General features: G+C 40.7%; 2 protein-coding genes across 3 annotated transcripts in view; one reads left to right on the top strand and one right to left on the bottom strand.

Moving 5' to 3' along the window:
* The window catches only part of LOC129711191 (sodium- and chloride-dependent transporter XTRP3-like), a 43,879-nt gene extending 39,235 nt beyond the window's left edge, over positions 1–4,644 (bottom strand). The window contains exon 1 of the mRNA XM_055658664.1: positions 4,371–4,644. Coding sequence (XP_055514639.1) covers positions 4,371–4,491 — 121 coding nt within the window. The 5' untranslated portion in view covers positions 4,492–4,644. The remainder of the gene's footprint in view (positions 1–4,370) is intronic.
* The window catches only part of LOC129711199 (putative leucine-rich repeat-containing protein DDB_G0290503), a 34,138-nt gene that overhangs the window by 851 nt on the left and 18,570 nt on the right, over positions 1–14,717 (top strand). The window contains exons 1-5 of one of the 2 annotated variants that reach the window (XM_055658675.1): positions 6,310–6,505; positions 10,086–10,482; positions 11,918–11,975; positions 12,563–12,674; positions 12,767–12,817. In XM_055658675.1, coding sequence (XP_055514650.1) covers positions 6,467–6,505; positions 10,086–10,482; positions 11,918–11,975; positions 12,563–12,674; positions 12,767–12,817 — 657 coding nt within the window. In that variant the 5' untranslated portion in view covers positions 6,310–6,466. Of the gene's footprint in view, positions 1–6,309; positions 6,506–10,085; positions 10,483–11,917; positions 11,976–12,562; positions 12,675–12,766; positions 12,818–14,717 lie in introns of those variants that run through there. The other variant, XM_055658683.1, reaches the window with a different exon arrangement.

The raw sequence follows: 14,717 nt of genomic DNA, 5'->3' as shown, positions 1-14,717 counted from the left end.
GAAACTCAGCGGGTGAGGCAGCATCTATGGAGAGAAGGAAATAGGCAACTTTGAGACCCTTCTTCAGACTGATGTGAGGGTGAGGGGGAGAAGAAAGCAAGATGCGGAGACAGTGGGCTGAGGGAGAGCTGGGAAGGGGAGGAGAAAGCTGGGACTACCTGAAATTAGAGAAGTCAACATTCATACCGCTGGGATGTAAACTGCCCAAGCAAAATATGAGGTGCTGCTCCAATTTGCGGTAGGCCTCACTCTGGTATAATTCAATTATACCTGTTTCCTTAAGTGGCACAGTGGCACAGGGGTAGAGTTGCTGCCTTACAGCTCCAGAGACCCAGACTCGATCCTGACTATGAGTGCTGTCTGTACGCAGTTTGTACCTTCTCCCTATGACCTGCGTGGGTTTTTTCTGGGGTCTCCTGTTTCCTCCCATACTCCAAAGATTTACAGGTTTGTAGGTTAATTGGTTTTGTTTAATTGTAAATTGTCCCTAGTGTGTAGGATAGTGTTAGTGTGCGGGGATCGCTGGTCAGCGTGAACCTAGCGGGCAAAAGGGCCTATTTCGATGCTGTATCTCTAAACTAAATTAAAATGAGTGAAGAATCCTCTGTGGCTATACAGCTCTAATTTGACAAAAGGAAGCAACTGACAATTTTGTCAAAATTGAGTTATTACTTGTTTTAGGGTATTTGAGATATGCTCTACACAAAGTAAGTAAGTAAGTAAGTCAGTAAGTAAGTAAGTCAGTTAGTTAGTTAGTTAGTTAGTTAGTTAGTTAGTCAGTCAGTTAGTTAGTTAGTTAGTTAGTTAGTTAGTTAGTTAGTTAGTTAGTTAGTTAGTTAGTCAGTCAGTTAGTCAGTTAGTTAGTTAACTGGACAAGTATTCACATACAAGGAAGCTGTCGCTGCTCCAACCACAAGTAACAACATGACATACAGTGACAGTTACGAATGACTCAGAAAACACTAAACACTAATAGTAATAAAACATTAATGATAAAACACCATTGATCAAGCATGTGAACCAACAAAATACCAGATCAAAGGGAGGCTACAGTTTTTTTGGCTGTTGAGTAGAGCAACTACTCGAGGATAAAAAGTTTTTATGCCTGGCTGTGGCAGCTTTGACAGTCCGGAGTCGCCTTCCAGAGGGAAGTGGTTCAAAGAATTTGTGGCCAGGGTGAGAGGGGTCAGAGATGATCTTGCCCGCTCGCTTCCTGGCCCTTGCAGTGTGCAGTTCATCAATGGAGGGGAGGTTGCAGCCAATAACCTTCTCTGCTGACCGGACGATTCGATCCAGCCTCCAGGTGTCGTGCTTGGTGGCTGAGCCAAACCAGACCATGATGGAGATGGTGAGAACAGACTCTACGATGGCCGTGTAGAATTGGACCATCATTGCCTGTGGCACATTGTGCTTCCTCAGCTGCCATAGGAAGTACATCCTCTGTTGTGCCTTTTTGACTGTGGAGTCGATGGTAGCCCCCCACTTAAGGTCCTTGGAGATGATGGTTCCCAGGAACTTAAAATACTCCACAGATGTGACTGTGGTGTTGTTGATGGTGAGTGGGGTGAGGGGAAGGGGAGCTCTCCTAAAGTCTACAATTAATTCCACTGTCTTAAGAGCATCTGGCCCATCAATGGTGAAGAAAATAAGTCTTCCCTGAGTACAATTTGAAAATATTTATACCAGAGAAGTAAGAAATTCCATCACAGAGAGCTGAAAGAAAAACATATTTTCCTCATTTACAAGAAAACGCCTTTCTGTCAGTTGCTTACTTTTTTCAAAGTAGGGCAGTATAGTCTGAGGAGGTTATGTTGCAGTAGCAAACTGAGCAACGTTCCTCCAATCCACGTTATGTAACAGCATCTTCACTTAATGAGCCATGAGAACAAAGCGTCAGCTGCCTTGTTGGCCAAGCATTTGCTTCAGGCTCCACATTTACTTAGACAGTTTCTGACCTTTGCCAGCAAATTGAAAAAGTTGAAATGTAGAAAGGAAACATTTATAATTCAAAAGACAAAACGTCTACCTCCAGAATGAATAGAATGCTGATTTGTTAACAGGACGAAAGACCTGTATTTATGTGGCATCTTCTAAAACCTCGGGAAGTCAAAGAACATTTCATTGTATGTTAATTACTTCTGAAATTAAGTCACTGTTACATAGCAGTAAATGTTAGAACCTATCTATCATATGGTTCAATAATGGCTGAGATACCAGACGGCAATCTTGATGAACCTGAGAATCTCAAGAGCCCTGTGTTCAAATCACTATGTGTCTGCTGAGGAATCGAGAAATTAAATTAATCTGAAATGGGTGAAATGGAGAAATTAGAAACATGAAGTTTGTAGAGTGTTATAAAAACCAATATGATTCATTAAATTGAAAGGAAATCCGCCATCCTTACTTGGTCTCATGCGTGATTTACACTAGCCATACCGACATAGCTGCCCACCAAAACACCCAGCTAGATTGGTTGTTATGCCCCTGTCCCACTTAGGAAACCTAAACGGAAATCTCTGGAGACTTTGCGCCCCACCCAAGGTTTCCGTACGGTTCCCAAAGGTTTTTGTCAGTCTCCCTACCCGCTTCCAATACCTGCAACCTCTGGCAACCATCTGCAACCTCCGGGAACTGCACGGAAACCTTGGGTGGGGCGCAAAGTCTCCAGAGGTTTCCGTTCAGGTTTCCTAAGTGGGACAGGGGCATTACTGTGGGATTGTCCCTAGTGTGAAGGATAGTGTTAGTGTGTGGGGATCGCTGGTCGGCGATCATTTCCATTTCCCACCAATTACAAGAATACATTTGTTTTAATACAATGCACCTGGCATGATGCCAAAAATAGGTAACTGCCATGTAATGCCTTTTGCAGTTCCACTTTAACAAACAAATAGATAGAATTGTCCATCAGTTGTTTAATTGATATTCAATTAAAAAAAAAATCCCAGATTCAAACCACTTTTATGTGCCAGTATGGACGAAAGTTGAATACACCAGACTCCTTCCCTATTATAAACTAGCTGTACTTCATTTTTTTAAGTCATAGGAACAGAATTAGGCCATCTGGCCCATCAAAACTTACTCGCCATTCAATCATGGCTGATCTATCTTTCCCTCTCAACCCCATTCTCCTGCCTTCTGCCTGAAACATTTGACACCTATACTAATATTAAGGTCAAGGGAGTACTCGGGAGAACTCTTGAATTAATTCGTACAGTGAGACAGGCCCTTTAGGCTTCTTGTCCTAGACTCTCCCACTAGTGAAACATCCTCTCCTCATCGACACTATCCAGGCCTTTCACTATTCAGTAAGTTTCAATGAGGTACCCCTTCATCCTTCTAAACTCCAACGGGTACAGGCCCAAAGCCGTCATACGCAATTATCCCTGTGATCATTCACGTAAACCTCTGGACTCTCTCCAATATTAGCATATCCCTCGTCAGATATGGGGGCCAAATTTCAAAAAACTCCAAATGCGGTCGGACCAGTTCCTCACAAAGCCTCAGCGTTATATTCCTGCTGATTTAAAAATTCTAGTTCTCTCAAAATAAAGGCAAATACTGAATTTGCCTTCTTTACTCCCAATTAGTCTGCACCTTTATTCCTTCTACCAAAGTGCATGACTGCACACTTTGTTACCTGTCCAAAAACCTTAAACACACTCCCTACTTCCTCTGCACTACCTGTCCCTTCACCTATCTTATATCATCTGCAAACGTGGCCAAAAAGCCATCAATCCCATCAGCCAAAACATTGACATGCAACTGAAGTATAATGGTCCCAGCAAGACTCCGGCCGAATAGGGGACCCCCGCTGAACAATATTTTTTATCTGGAGAGAAGGACTGGGTTCTTGGGTCGAGATCCTTCTTCAGACTGAAAGTCACGGGAATGGGAAACGAGGGAAAGGGAAGCCCGTTACCCTTTACAGCAGCGTCGTAGATTACAAATTAATCTTTTGGTTTTGCCAGTACCAGATTTCAGGATTGAGCTTTAACAACTTTTCACCGGGTCAGTAACAAGTGTACTCGTTACCCTTTCGCTTTCCCGTGACTTCCAGTCTGAAGAAGTGGCTCGATCCAAAACATTTCCAAATATCCAAAGATCCAAAGTGTCTCGATCCTATTCCTTCTCTCCAGAGATGCTGCCTGCCCAGCTTTTTGTCTAGCTTCGGTTTAAACCTGCATCAGCAGTTCCTTCCTATACAATATTTTTTTATTGACAGCTGTGGAGAGTGGGTAGGATTGCAAATTTGAAAAAAGATTCTATTTGGAGAGTTTCCTCCCGACTGATCCCCTTCAATAAGAACAATCAATAGACTTTACCTGTTGATAAGGATGGACTGCGCACAAATAAACACGACATCAACTCACCTCCACCGTGCATCTGACACAGATAAGGGAAACGCCATACATTCCCCAGCCCGACTGCAAATGAAATGCAGGCGAACACAAACTGCATGGGATTGTCCCACGAAGGTCTGGGCTCTTCCATGTCTAAGAGTGTTCACTGTGGAATCTTTTCAGCTGCGAGATGTCGCACACTTGTTACTGACCCGGTGAAAAGTTGTTAAGGCTCTATCCAGAAATCTGGTACTGGCAAAGACAGATGATTAATTTTTAATCTACGACGCTGCTGTAAATAGTTAACAAGGAGGTGTGAGTCTTCTACGATTGTGCTGTGCAATATATCTGATTGTGCTATTATTCTCGCACAGTGCTTACAAGCGATTGGATGCGACGGAATTAGAGGGTGGGCAAGTTTTCGAAGTTTGTGAACGCATTCAGTGTGGATAGCGCAGATGCAGCCGTGGTGCCATAGAAAGTTGATGTCCAAAAAAAATGGATATCGTTTGTTCAGATCATGCTGCACAAAACAGCATCAACAATGCTCAATTGAAGGCAGTTGCAATGTACAATCGGATCAAAGTTTACGCTGACAGAGATTGAATTCAGAGGTAACCATCTGCAGAGAAACCTTCCTGCCACATTGTTAAGGGGGCGCAATACCAATCGCGGGTTCACGAGATCTGTTGAAACACTTTATGGAACGTCAAGATAAACAAACACAGTTTAATCCACGGCGTTACATCTGTTGCCTAATAAAGCATAGCAGCCGACTGTCCTCACAATGAAGAATAAAAAACTTTGTTTTCAAAAAGGGTAATTTGCAAGACATTTCTTATGACCGAAGAAATTATATTTTATAACCTGTACCTGTAAGCAAGCCTTACATGTAAACACAAACGAGATATGTAGGATTGTTATTAATTTATTTGTATGTTTCTATGATACTTTCTTTGTAAAACACACCATCCTCATGCGGATTTATGAATAACGGAACATTTGTAAGCATCATTTGTCCTGCTATTACCTGGAATGGTTGATTCGCATTGGAATGGACTTTATGTACATTGGATTTGTAAAATCCAGTTAATCTAGAAAGCTGCGTGTCTTGGAATGTGGAAGAAACCGGTGGATGCGATAACCCCCCTGTCATGTATAAATTACAGTTCAGTTAAATGTTATGACTTAAGTATTGGGCAATTACTTAAGTCGTGACATTTAACCGACACTGCAATTTCTCCCAAGTGTAAGGGGGTGGTAAAAGGTAATTTAGAGTGGTAGAAATTAATGGGCATATCAGGGAGAGTAGTTTCAGCAACAGAATGGCCTGTTTGTTATGTTCTTAAACCAATAATACTCCATCCCCATATTTAACTGATTTTCCAGCCCATTCTTTATAAGGCTTCTACCACTGTAATATCTGCCCAATCGTGCTATTCACTGGGTCCACAGCGGTTTTCTGCAATCCGACAGCCCTGGGTGGTTGGGTCTATTTACATCGATTACCTCTTTTAAACTACCTAAGTAAAACGCGTTACTTTATTTTTCAAAAAAGCTTCGCCATTGGAATATTTTGTATGGGATTTTATTTTTTATATGGAGTTTTGCAATTATTTACATGTTTCTAGTGTGTGTGTGTGTGTGTGTGTGTGTGTGTGTTTCAGTGCTTTATCTCATTCAACGGTGCTGAGTATTGAAGCCAAACCATGGCTGAACTTCTACGATTCCGCTCATGATGCTGATGCTCACCCGAAGGGGGCAAAGCAGCAGTCGTTTCATGCCCGGTCTGTGAGCCACTTCTCACCCGGTCTGGGAGCTGTAGCAGCCGCCCCGGTCTGAGAGGCGCCTCGAGCCCGGTCCCGGTCCCGGAGCCGCCTCCGCGCCCCGCACGAGGCAAATGTTGAGCTTATCGCATGAGGTTATTGCGTCAAGTGAGGTCACAGAGGCGATGAGGAGGTACGTCACAGCGGGCGGGGGCTGACTCGAGCCATTCCACCTGGCCAGGTAGAGTTGGAAGTCTCTCTGGGTCACCGCCGCCCTGTGATTCCTTCTGCAAACTGGGCTCGAGGACCAATACGATGTAACTTATAAGAGAATGACGATTCGGACAACATCACTCAACGATGAATATTTATATCAACTTACAACAACTTCACCCCATGGTGAATATTTAGAGGAGGCACTCAAAAGTGAAAGAGAAATTTGACAGATTCCTCTGAAGATGTCTCTCAACGTTGATTATTTTAAGTGTTTTTTTGTCAACCTTATTTTGCATGTTTGATTTTTGGGGGGAACTGGTTCATTGGTGTAATATACTAAATAGTTGTGTACTATTTATAAAATATAGTTATAAAATCCTTCTGAAGCTGGTATATTGGGACTTTTGTGTTCAAGCCATTGTGATTCACATGCTTGTCCAGTCACTTATTATCATCAGAGTTTTGTATCCACCACTGGCTCAGGCAATGTGTTCCAGATTTAAGGGGTAGGGGGTAATTAGACAGAAAATAAAGCCCCTCAGAAACCAAAGGGTCATCTTTGTGTGGAGTCGTAGAAAATAGGCAAGATCCTCACATGAATATTTCTTCTTTTTATGACAATGATTCGGGGTCCCTTTAAAATCCTGTTCAGATCTTCTTATCCATTACCATAGAACTATGTTATCTTGTTTTAGACACTTCTGTCAAGGAGAAAGGTTTCTAGTTTTCTTTCCCTGCCTCTCATTATTTTGCATACTTCTATTGTGACCCCTCAGCCTCCCCTGCTCCAAGGAAAACAAACCCTACCATTCGTTCTCTCCTTATAACTGAAAAGCTTCATCCCAAGAAATATCCTGGTGAACTTTTCCAAGATAATCACCTGCTTCCTGTGACATGACAACCCAAACTACACAGAACATTCCAGATGTATCTGAACCCCAGTGATTTATAAAGTTGTACAACAACATCCCCGCTCTTATATTCAACACTCTAGCTGAGGAAGGTAAGTATCCTGTATACTTTCTTCACAAACCTTTCTACTTGTGTTGCCACTTTAAGGGATCCTTGTATTTGTTCACCAATGACCATTCATTTCTCAAACACCTCTGTGTTCCACCATTAATTGAGCACCTTTTCCATTTGAGCCATTGCTCCTCTCATTTTACCAATTGATCAATGTCACCCTTTAGTTTACAAATATCTTGCTCACACTTAGCTGCATCACCAATTTTTATGTCATCTACCAATTTATGAATCATATTTTGTACATTAATTTCAAAATTGTTTATGCATGTTGCAAACAATAAGGAGACCAACACTGATCCCCGTGTTACACTGCTGTTACAAATGTTCATGTAGGACCTTTGTTCAAATAGACTACATCATCATGATGACACTGCCCTCATCAATACATTTTGTTAGCACTTCAAAAGTTCAATCAAATTGATCAGATAGGATCTCTCACATGCTGACTCTCTTTGCTTAATCCTGTTTTTCTAACTGTGGATTAATGATAGCCTCAGATTCTTTTTCCCATGAACTTGCCTATCCTCACTGTTATAGTCAATGGGACTGTGATTTCCTTACTTATCACTGTTGCTCTTCGTGAGTTAAGACACCACAGTTGAGAGCTGAATAAAATCATGAGAGGAATAGATTGGGTAGATGCACAGAGTCTCTTACCCTCCGAGGTGAATCGAGGACCAGAGGACATAGGTTTAAGGTGACGGGGAAAAGATTTAATAGGAATCTGAGGGGTAACTTTTTCACACAGGGGTGGTGGGTGTAAGGAACAAGCTGCCATGGGAGGTTGTTGAAGCTGGGACCATCCCAACATTTAAGAAGCAGTTAGACAGGTACATAGATACAGGTTTAGAGGGATATGGGCCAAACGTGTGGGACTAGTGTAGCTAGGACATGTTGGCTGGTGTGGGCAATGTGGACCAATACCTGTTTCCACACTGTGTCACTCTATGACTATTTACTGTCCTCCAATCACCTCAACCAATGGCTTAAAATATGGTGTCAGGGCTTCAACAACCTCCACGCTTGCCTCCCACAGCAGCATGTGATACATCTCATCAAGAGGAAGGGATTCATCCACCTTTATGCCTTCTAAGAAGTCTAATACCTCATTTTTAAGGATAGCATTTTCTAGAATGTGTTCATTCTTCTCAAACTATAATGTTCTTTTTTAGTGAATGTATATGAGAAGCATATTCATTTAGATTTAAGATTCATTTAGGTTATCCTATTTGGCTTAACCTAACTCTTCCCCTTACTATCCTTATAAAATTGATATTCTGGGCCTACACTTTTCCTTCACTTTCCTAATTTAATTTCTATATTCTACCTGCAATGAAGGGCTTCCTCTTTTTCCAGTTTGTTCTACTTGCCACAGGCTTCTTGCATTTTACCCAGTGTTTACATCCATAGTTCCTTGGATGTTAATGGGAACATGTTAACCCTGAGTGGTCTGCGTCGGTGTTATAGGGCTTCACACAGGTTAAAATTAATGAAAATAATCTATTAGCTTTGCTTGAAAAACATGAACATATTATCATGGTGTTACAATCCAGACACTTTTTAACTGCCAGAATGAAATCAGATTCCATCTGGAGAAAAGAAAGTCCCAGAATTCTTAATCAAAATTTAAATTTATTGCTCTAGAAATACTTGAATTGTTAAGGTAATTTTAGGATTGACTTGTTACTATATTGTACAGAAAGTCCAAAAAAGCCATCAAATGTCATTATTCTAAAGGTGCAAGAACAATTTAAGTTTCATTGAAACCCTGCATTTTAACCTTTTCAGTGTTACAGTTCTAGCTGAATCCTCACTTTCTTTGCTCAGAAATCCAGCATTAAGGAATGAATTGAAATCTCTAATAATTTTATTGGAACTGTTTTGAATGTAAATTTGGTTTGTCTTTTTATTGGCTAAAATTTGAGTTTGTGCAACATTGGGTGATAGAACATTTATAGCCTGCTGTCCGATGTGATTTGCCATAATTTGTCTTATTCTGTTCATACAGCCAAGGTCTTGAAAAGCATTGGTGATGTGAATGAAAAAAATGCTGTGATGAGAGTTACACTTTAGAATCCACTACCTGATAATGTGATGGATTCAGATTCGTTGATGGCCTTCAAATTTAAATTGGTTGAGTGGTTAAATTGGTTGAATTATAGGGAAAGAAATATGGGATTGAAATATATGTTTACGTGTAAGGTAGACAAACCCATTGTACATGTAACATCTTTTTGTCTCCTTTAGTCCTCTTTTATCACCCTTTTGGCTTCTTTGTATCTCCAGCCTTTATCCACCCACCTGCAAATTAAACCTTCATCTGTGCTCAACTATAACTTGTGTAGGAAGGAACTCCAGATGCTGCTTTACATGGAAGATCGACACAAAATGGTGGAGTAACTCAGCTAGACAGGTAGCATCTCTGGATAGAAGGAATGGGTGACGTTCTTCAATGTCATAGAGTTATTTAGTGTGGAAACAGGCCATTCGGCCCAACGTGCCCACACCGGCCAACATTAGTCCCACTATCCTCACCACTTTTCCAGCTTTCTCTCCCCACTACAATTAGACTAAAGGAGGGTTCCAACCTAAAATGTCATATATACGCTTGACTCTCTGAGTTAATCCAGCACTTTGTGTTTGAAACATGTATTATTGTTGATGAAATCTTGTGCAATCTCATTGGATTGCGTGGTTTAGTTCAGTCCCTTATTAATCTTTGATCCTTTGATTGTAGAGTTCAGTGGAAATGACTTCCAGGGCAGGAGAAGACACACAACTTAAAACTGCTGTTGGACAGAGTCAAGTTATCTGCATGCAGCCACTTGATACATTCATGAAGAAAAGCAAGAGTTTTGATAATATTTCTGAACTGATTGGTGTGAGATTCAAGCAACGTATCAACTGTGGTGCATATTGTTACCTCCAGGCTGAACAAGTCAGCTTTCTTCAGGCATTGCCACTGGTACCGCTTACAAAGAATGAGGCTCTGCTTTATGAGTTTGGGGAGGGAAAACTTGTACCATTGCACGAGTGGAACCCATGTAATGTGGATAGCTGCCCCCCAATTCTATGTGAACCAAGTAATCTTTCAGAACTTGAATTTGATTTTGCTTTTATGAAGAAAAAAGAAGGTAAGATACATTCTAATTGTTGGACATTAAACGGTGGGTAAAACTGGATCAAATTTTGGGAAGTGAGAATTTCTTGGATATTTTCTCTACTTCAACGTTCCTGCAACAATGCTTTTTTTAGTTTTAGTTTTAGTTTTAGAGATACAGCGAGGAAACAGGCCCTTCAGCCCACCGAGTCCACACCGAACAGTGATCCCTGCACATTAACACTACCCGACACACACTAGGGACAATTTACAATTATACCAAACCCATTAATTTACAAACCTTTGTAGGAAGGTACTACAGATACTGGTTTAAGCCAAAGATAGACACAAAAAGCTGGAGTAACTCAGCAGGACAGGCAGCATCTCTGGAGAGAAGGAATGGATGACGTTTTGGTTCGAGACTTTTCTTCTGAAGAGGGGTCTCAACCCAAAACGTCACCCATTCCTTCTCCAGAGATGCTGCCTGTCCTGCCGAGTTACTCCAGCTTTTTAAATGTACAGACCTGTATGTCTTTGGAGTGTGGGAGGAAACCGAAGATCTCGGAGAAAACTCATGCGGTCACGGGAGAACGTAAAAACTCTGTACAGACAGCAACCGTAGTCGGGATCGAACCCGGGTCTCTGGCGCTGTAAGGCAGCAACCTTACCGCTGCACCACTGAGCTGCTCATGATTGGAACCTCTTTAAATAATGGATGGTGGTGAAATATGCTGGAGATTTGAATAAATCAGTGGTAAGAGTGATTATTCCATTATTACATGAAACCTTTATTGAAAGACATGAATGAATATCTAGTTAGATTCAGGATCGCGGGTTATAGGCATTCGTAGAAATATTTAGAAAGTGGTTGGGATTAGAAAGGACTCCCTTTGATCATAATTGGGCCTTTGAGCTTTAAAGGTTTATGTTCAAACCACAAGATAAATTTGAGGAAATAATTGTTGTATTATTGGGCCCTTATTTTGGATGGAGAATCAAGCCAATCTTCCTGAAAAGTTTGACGTTCAAGATCCCATAACCTCATTTAGAGAAACAGGCAGGTTTTTGGCCAGTATGCCTTCCACATCCAATATCAGCCAATTTGTGATATAGCTGCTTTCAGTAGTGCTCAACGTGAATAGATATTAATCCAGAATACGAAGGTAAACTCTATTGCTGTTCTTTGGGATAATACCATGGAATCTTTAATACCTAACTGAGAAAGCAGATGGTACCTTGAGTTAAGTTTCCAGCAAGTGCAGACACTAAATTTGAAATTTGATTTTTGTGCTACAGTTGGCAATGTCAGCATTTAAGTTAACTAACTTGGGAGCCCCCTTGGGGTGCAAAGAAGCGTTCAGGTTCAATTACTGCATTAGCAACAAGGTGTAGCAAAATGTAAAATTTATATTTTGATTAAAGAATGGCAAAAATATGTAGAGAACGGATTTATTTCATATTTCATACAGTAGGAGAAGAAACCAACACTTCATCACCGGAACTCTTTTCTGATGAAAACATTACCAAGTAAGTAAAACTGATTTATAAAATGCTATGCATTCTTACCGTCCTATGGGCTCAGGGATGATTTGCTACCTTGATGATTTTGTGGGTTTTGATGAAGCCACTGACGAATTGTGCACTCTTCCACAGACAGGGCAGAGAGTGGCTAATAAGGCAAAATTTGTGAATGGGAGTTTTATGCAGGACTTCTAATGCATTAATTAGAGGTTCTCAGCACCAATCTGAATATTCCTTCTACAATCATGGGTCAGGGATTCCCACAAATCAAAGGGAATGTTGTATTATTTTCAAAAAGATTTTGCTCCGTCCTGGAATGCTTTCCTTTGACCTTTGACCTAGTTTACGTGCTCAAATCTCAGAGTTGGTCTGAAGCTATGACCCAATTTTCCTTAATATTCAAGAGAAGAGAACAAGAGGTAAAAATCTACACCAAGAGTTTGCCAGAGCAACTATATCAGAACTATATGAAGTTCTATATAGTTTGAAACGGCGACAGAGAACTGAGCAGGTCGGATAAGTAAAATGACAATGATGTATTGGAATTGATTATAACGTTGGATTTCACTGATTCTTATAATTTTGTTTTTAAGTCTAGGGGAGAACATTCAACAATACATCCTGGGAGCAGAGTTAAATAAAAGGAATAGAGTAGAGATAACTGAAAAGCTGTGCCTTGACCTTCTGCTGAATAACCAGAAGCTGGTGCGTTTCTATCACAATAGACTACTTATTGTTTCAACATTCTGTTATTTTGCATCACACATTTGACAAATCTCCTTGATTTTGTTTAATAGGAGGAAGAAAACAAAAGGCTGTTGTCTCTTGATGCCAACCTTGAGAAACGGGTCGGTTATCAACTTTCGTACTTTTTTTTCTGACAAAGATCTATCTATCCACGCAACATAAATGCAATGAATGTGGTTTAAGGTATATGGGAGCAAAAATAGTGCCAATAGAAAAGGCTGTACTTGCCAATGGTGCCAGATTTTTGGGAGACGAAAAGAATGGGCTTAAACCAAGTTTAATACCAGGTTCAAATTGGCTCAAATTTAGATACCAGGTACTTATTTGCTAGCTGTGCCATTCAGTATTTAGTATCCATTCTTCATTGTTATTGAGAAGGTGGTGAGCAATCTTATGAACCATTGTGAAGTGATTTCATACAATGCACAAATGGAATGGCTAGAAACATGTTGAGAGGATGTGTGACATTGGTTGATTCATTTATGAATTGAATTGCCAATTGAATTAAATATTGCACAGTCATATGTGAAATTTGTTGAATAAAGTAATGGTTGCATCGCACAACAGCCTCCTTTAATGTTGCACCTGCTTTTTTGAATTTTGAACAGACAACAATATTGAATAAACTAGCATCATCATCATAAATAATGGATTATTATCCCAGTACATGTGTCATCTCTGTGTTATTCAACTCATTTCATTTTTAATTATTGTGCATTGAGAGTGTCAAGATAAAGCCAGAGAAGTGTTTGTGCTGAGAAATCCTCAAAAGTTGACAATCGATGTGATTGCGTTCAACAACTTTATCTGGCAGCTCCTTCTATGTACACATCACCCTCTGCGTTTAAAAACAAAAGTTGTCACTCGGGTTCCTATTAAATCTTTCCCCTCTCACCTTAAACCTGTGCCCTCTAGTTCTTATTCCCCTTCCCTGGAGAGAAAACTCAGTAGTCACCCTGGTACTTTCTTGAACTGATGGTGTTGAATGCAGAGAGTTGCTGATGCATACACTTTCTTATTGTCCAAGTGCGTGGGTGCAGAGCGGAGTGTGGAATTCTCCACAGTAGATGTTACTCTGGAGAATGTTACATGTTATTGAAAAGGAGACTATTCTGGATGAATTTAATTATTTTCCTCCCTCACTCCTAAAGGAACAAAGGCTAATTGCAAGCACATATTTCTTCCTTGGTTGAGATCAGCATTTTCAAAGTTGGAAACCTTGGTTTTGTGGTAGCATTCTTGTATTTGAGTGATGGCATTGTGGGCTGAAGCCTCACTCCAGGGACTTCTATGTGCATTCTAAGATGACACCACACTTGATTTGAGTTTAGTTTATTGCCATGTGTACCAAGGTGTAGTGAAAAGCTTTTGTTGCGTACTAACCAGTCAGCGGAATGACAAATCAAGATTCCAATCGAGCCGTTCACAGTGTAAATCAATAATGGGAATTATTTTTAGTGTAAGGTAAAGCCAGTAATGTCCAATTAAAGATAGTCCAAGGGTCTAATAGTTCAGGACTGCTCTCTGGTTGTGGTTGGATGGTTCAGTTGCCTAATAACAGCTGTAAGGAAACTGTCCCTGAATCTGGAAGTACGCTTCACACTACACTTTTATACCTTTTGCCCGATGGGAGAATGGGGGTGGCCAGGGAGTGACCAGGGTGTGACTTGTCCTTGATTATGCTGCTGCCTTTGCCGAGGCAGTGTCAGGTATAAATTGAGTCAATGGAAGGGAGGTTGGTTTGTGTGATGGTCTAGGCTGTGTCCACAATTCTCTGCAATTTCTTGCGGCCTTGGTTCCCAAACCATGCTGTGATGCATCCAAATATCACTTCTACCACTGCCATTGATGGTGCTTTGTGGATGACAATTTAAACCATGTCATGTGTTCTTTTATATCCATTTGAAGGTTACGAGAGGAGTTAAATTCCCTACCCCTAGCCACAACTAATAAAGTTTAATTGTTCCCCATTAACTTGTCTATCATCACTGTTATATTCAA

This window comes from Leucoraja erinacea, chromosome 2 (genome assembly GCF_028641065.1).
Source record: "Leucoraja erinacea ecotype New England chromosome 2, Leri_hhj_1, whole genome shotgun sequence".
NCBI classification, from domain to species: Eukaryota; Metazoa; Chordata; class Chondrichthyes; order Rajiformes; family Rajidae; genus Leucoraja; species Leucoraja erinaceus.
The sequence above is the reverse complement of the archived record's forward strand: the minus strand, read 5'-3'. Positions and strand labels throughout refer to the sequence as shown.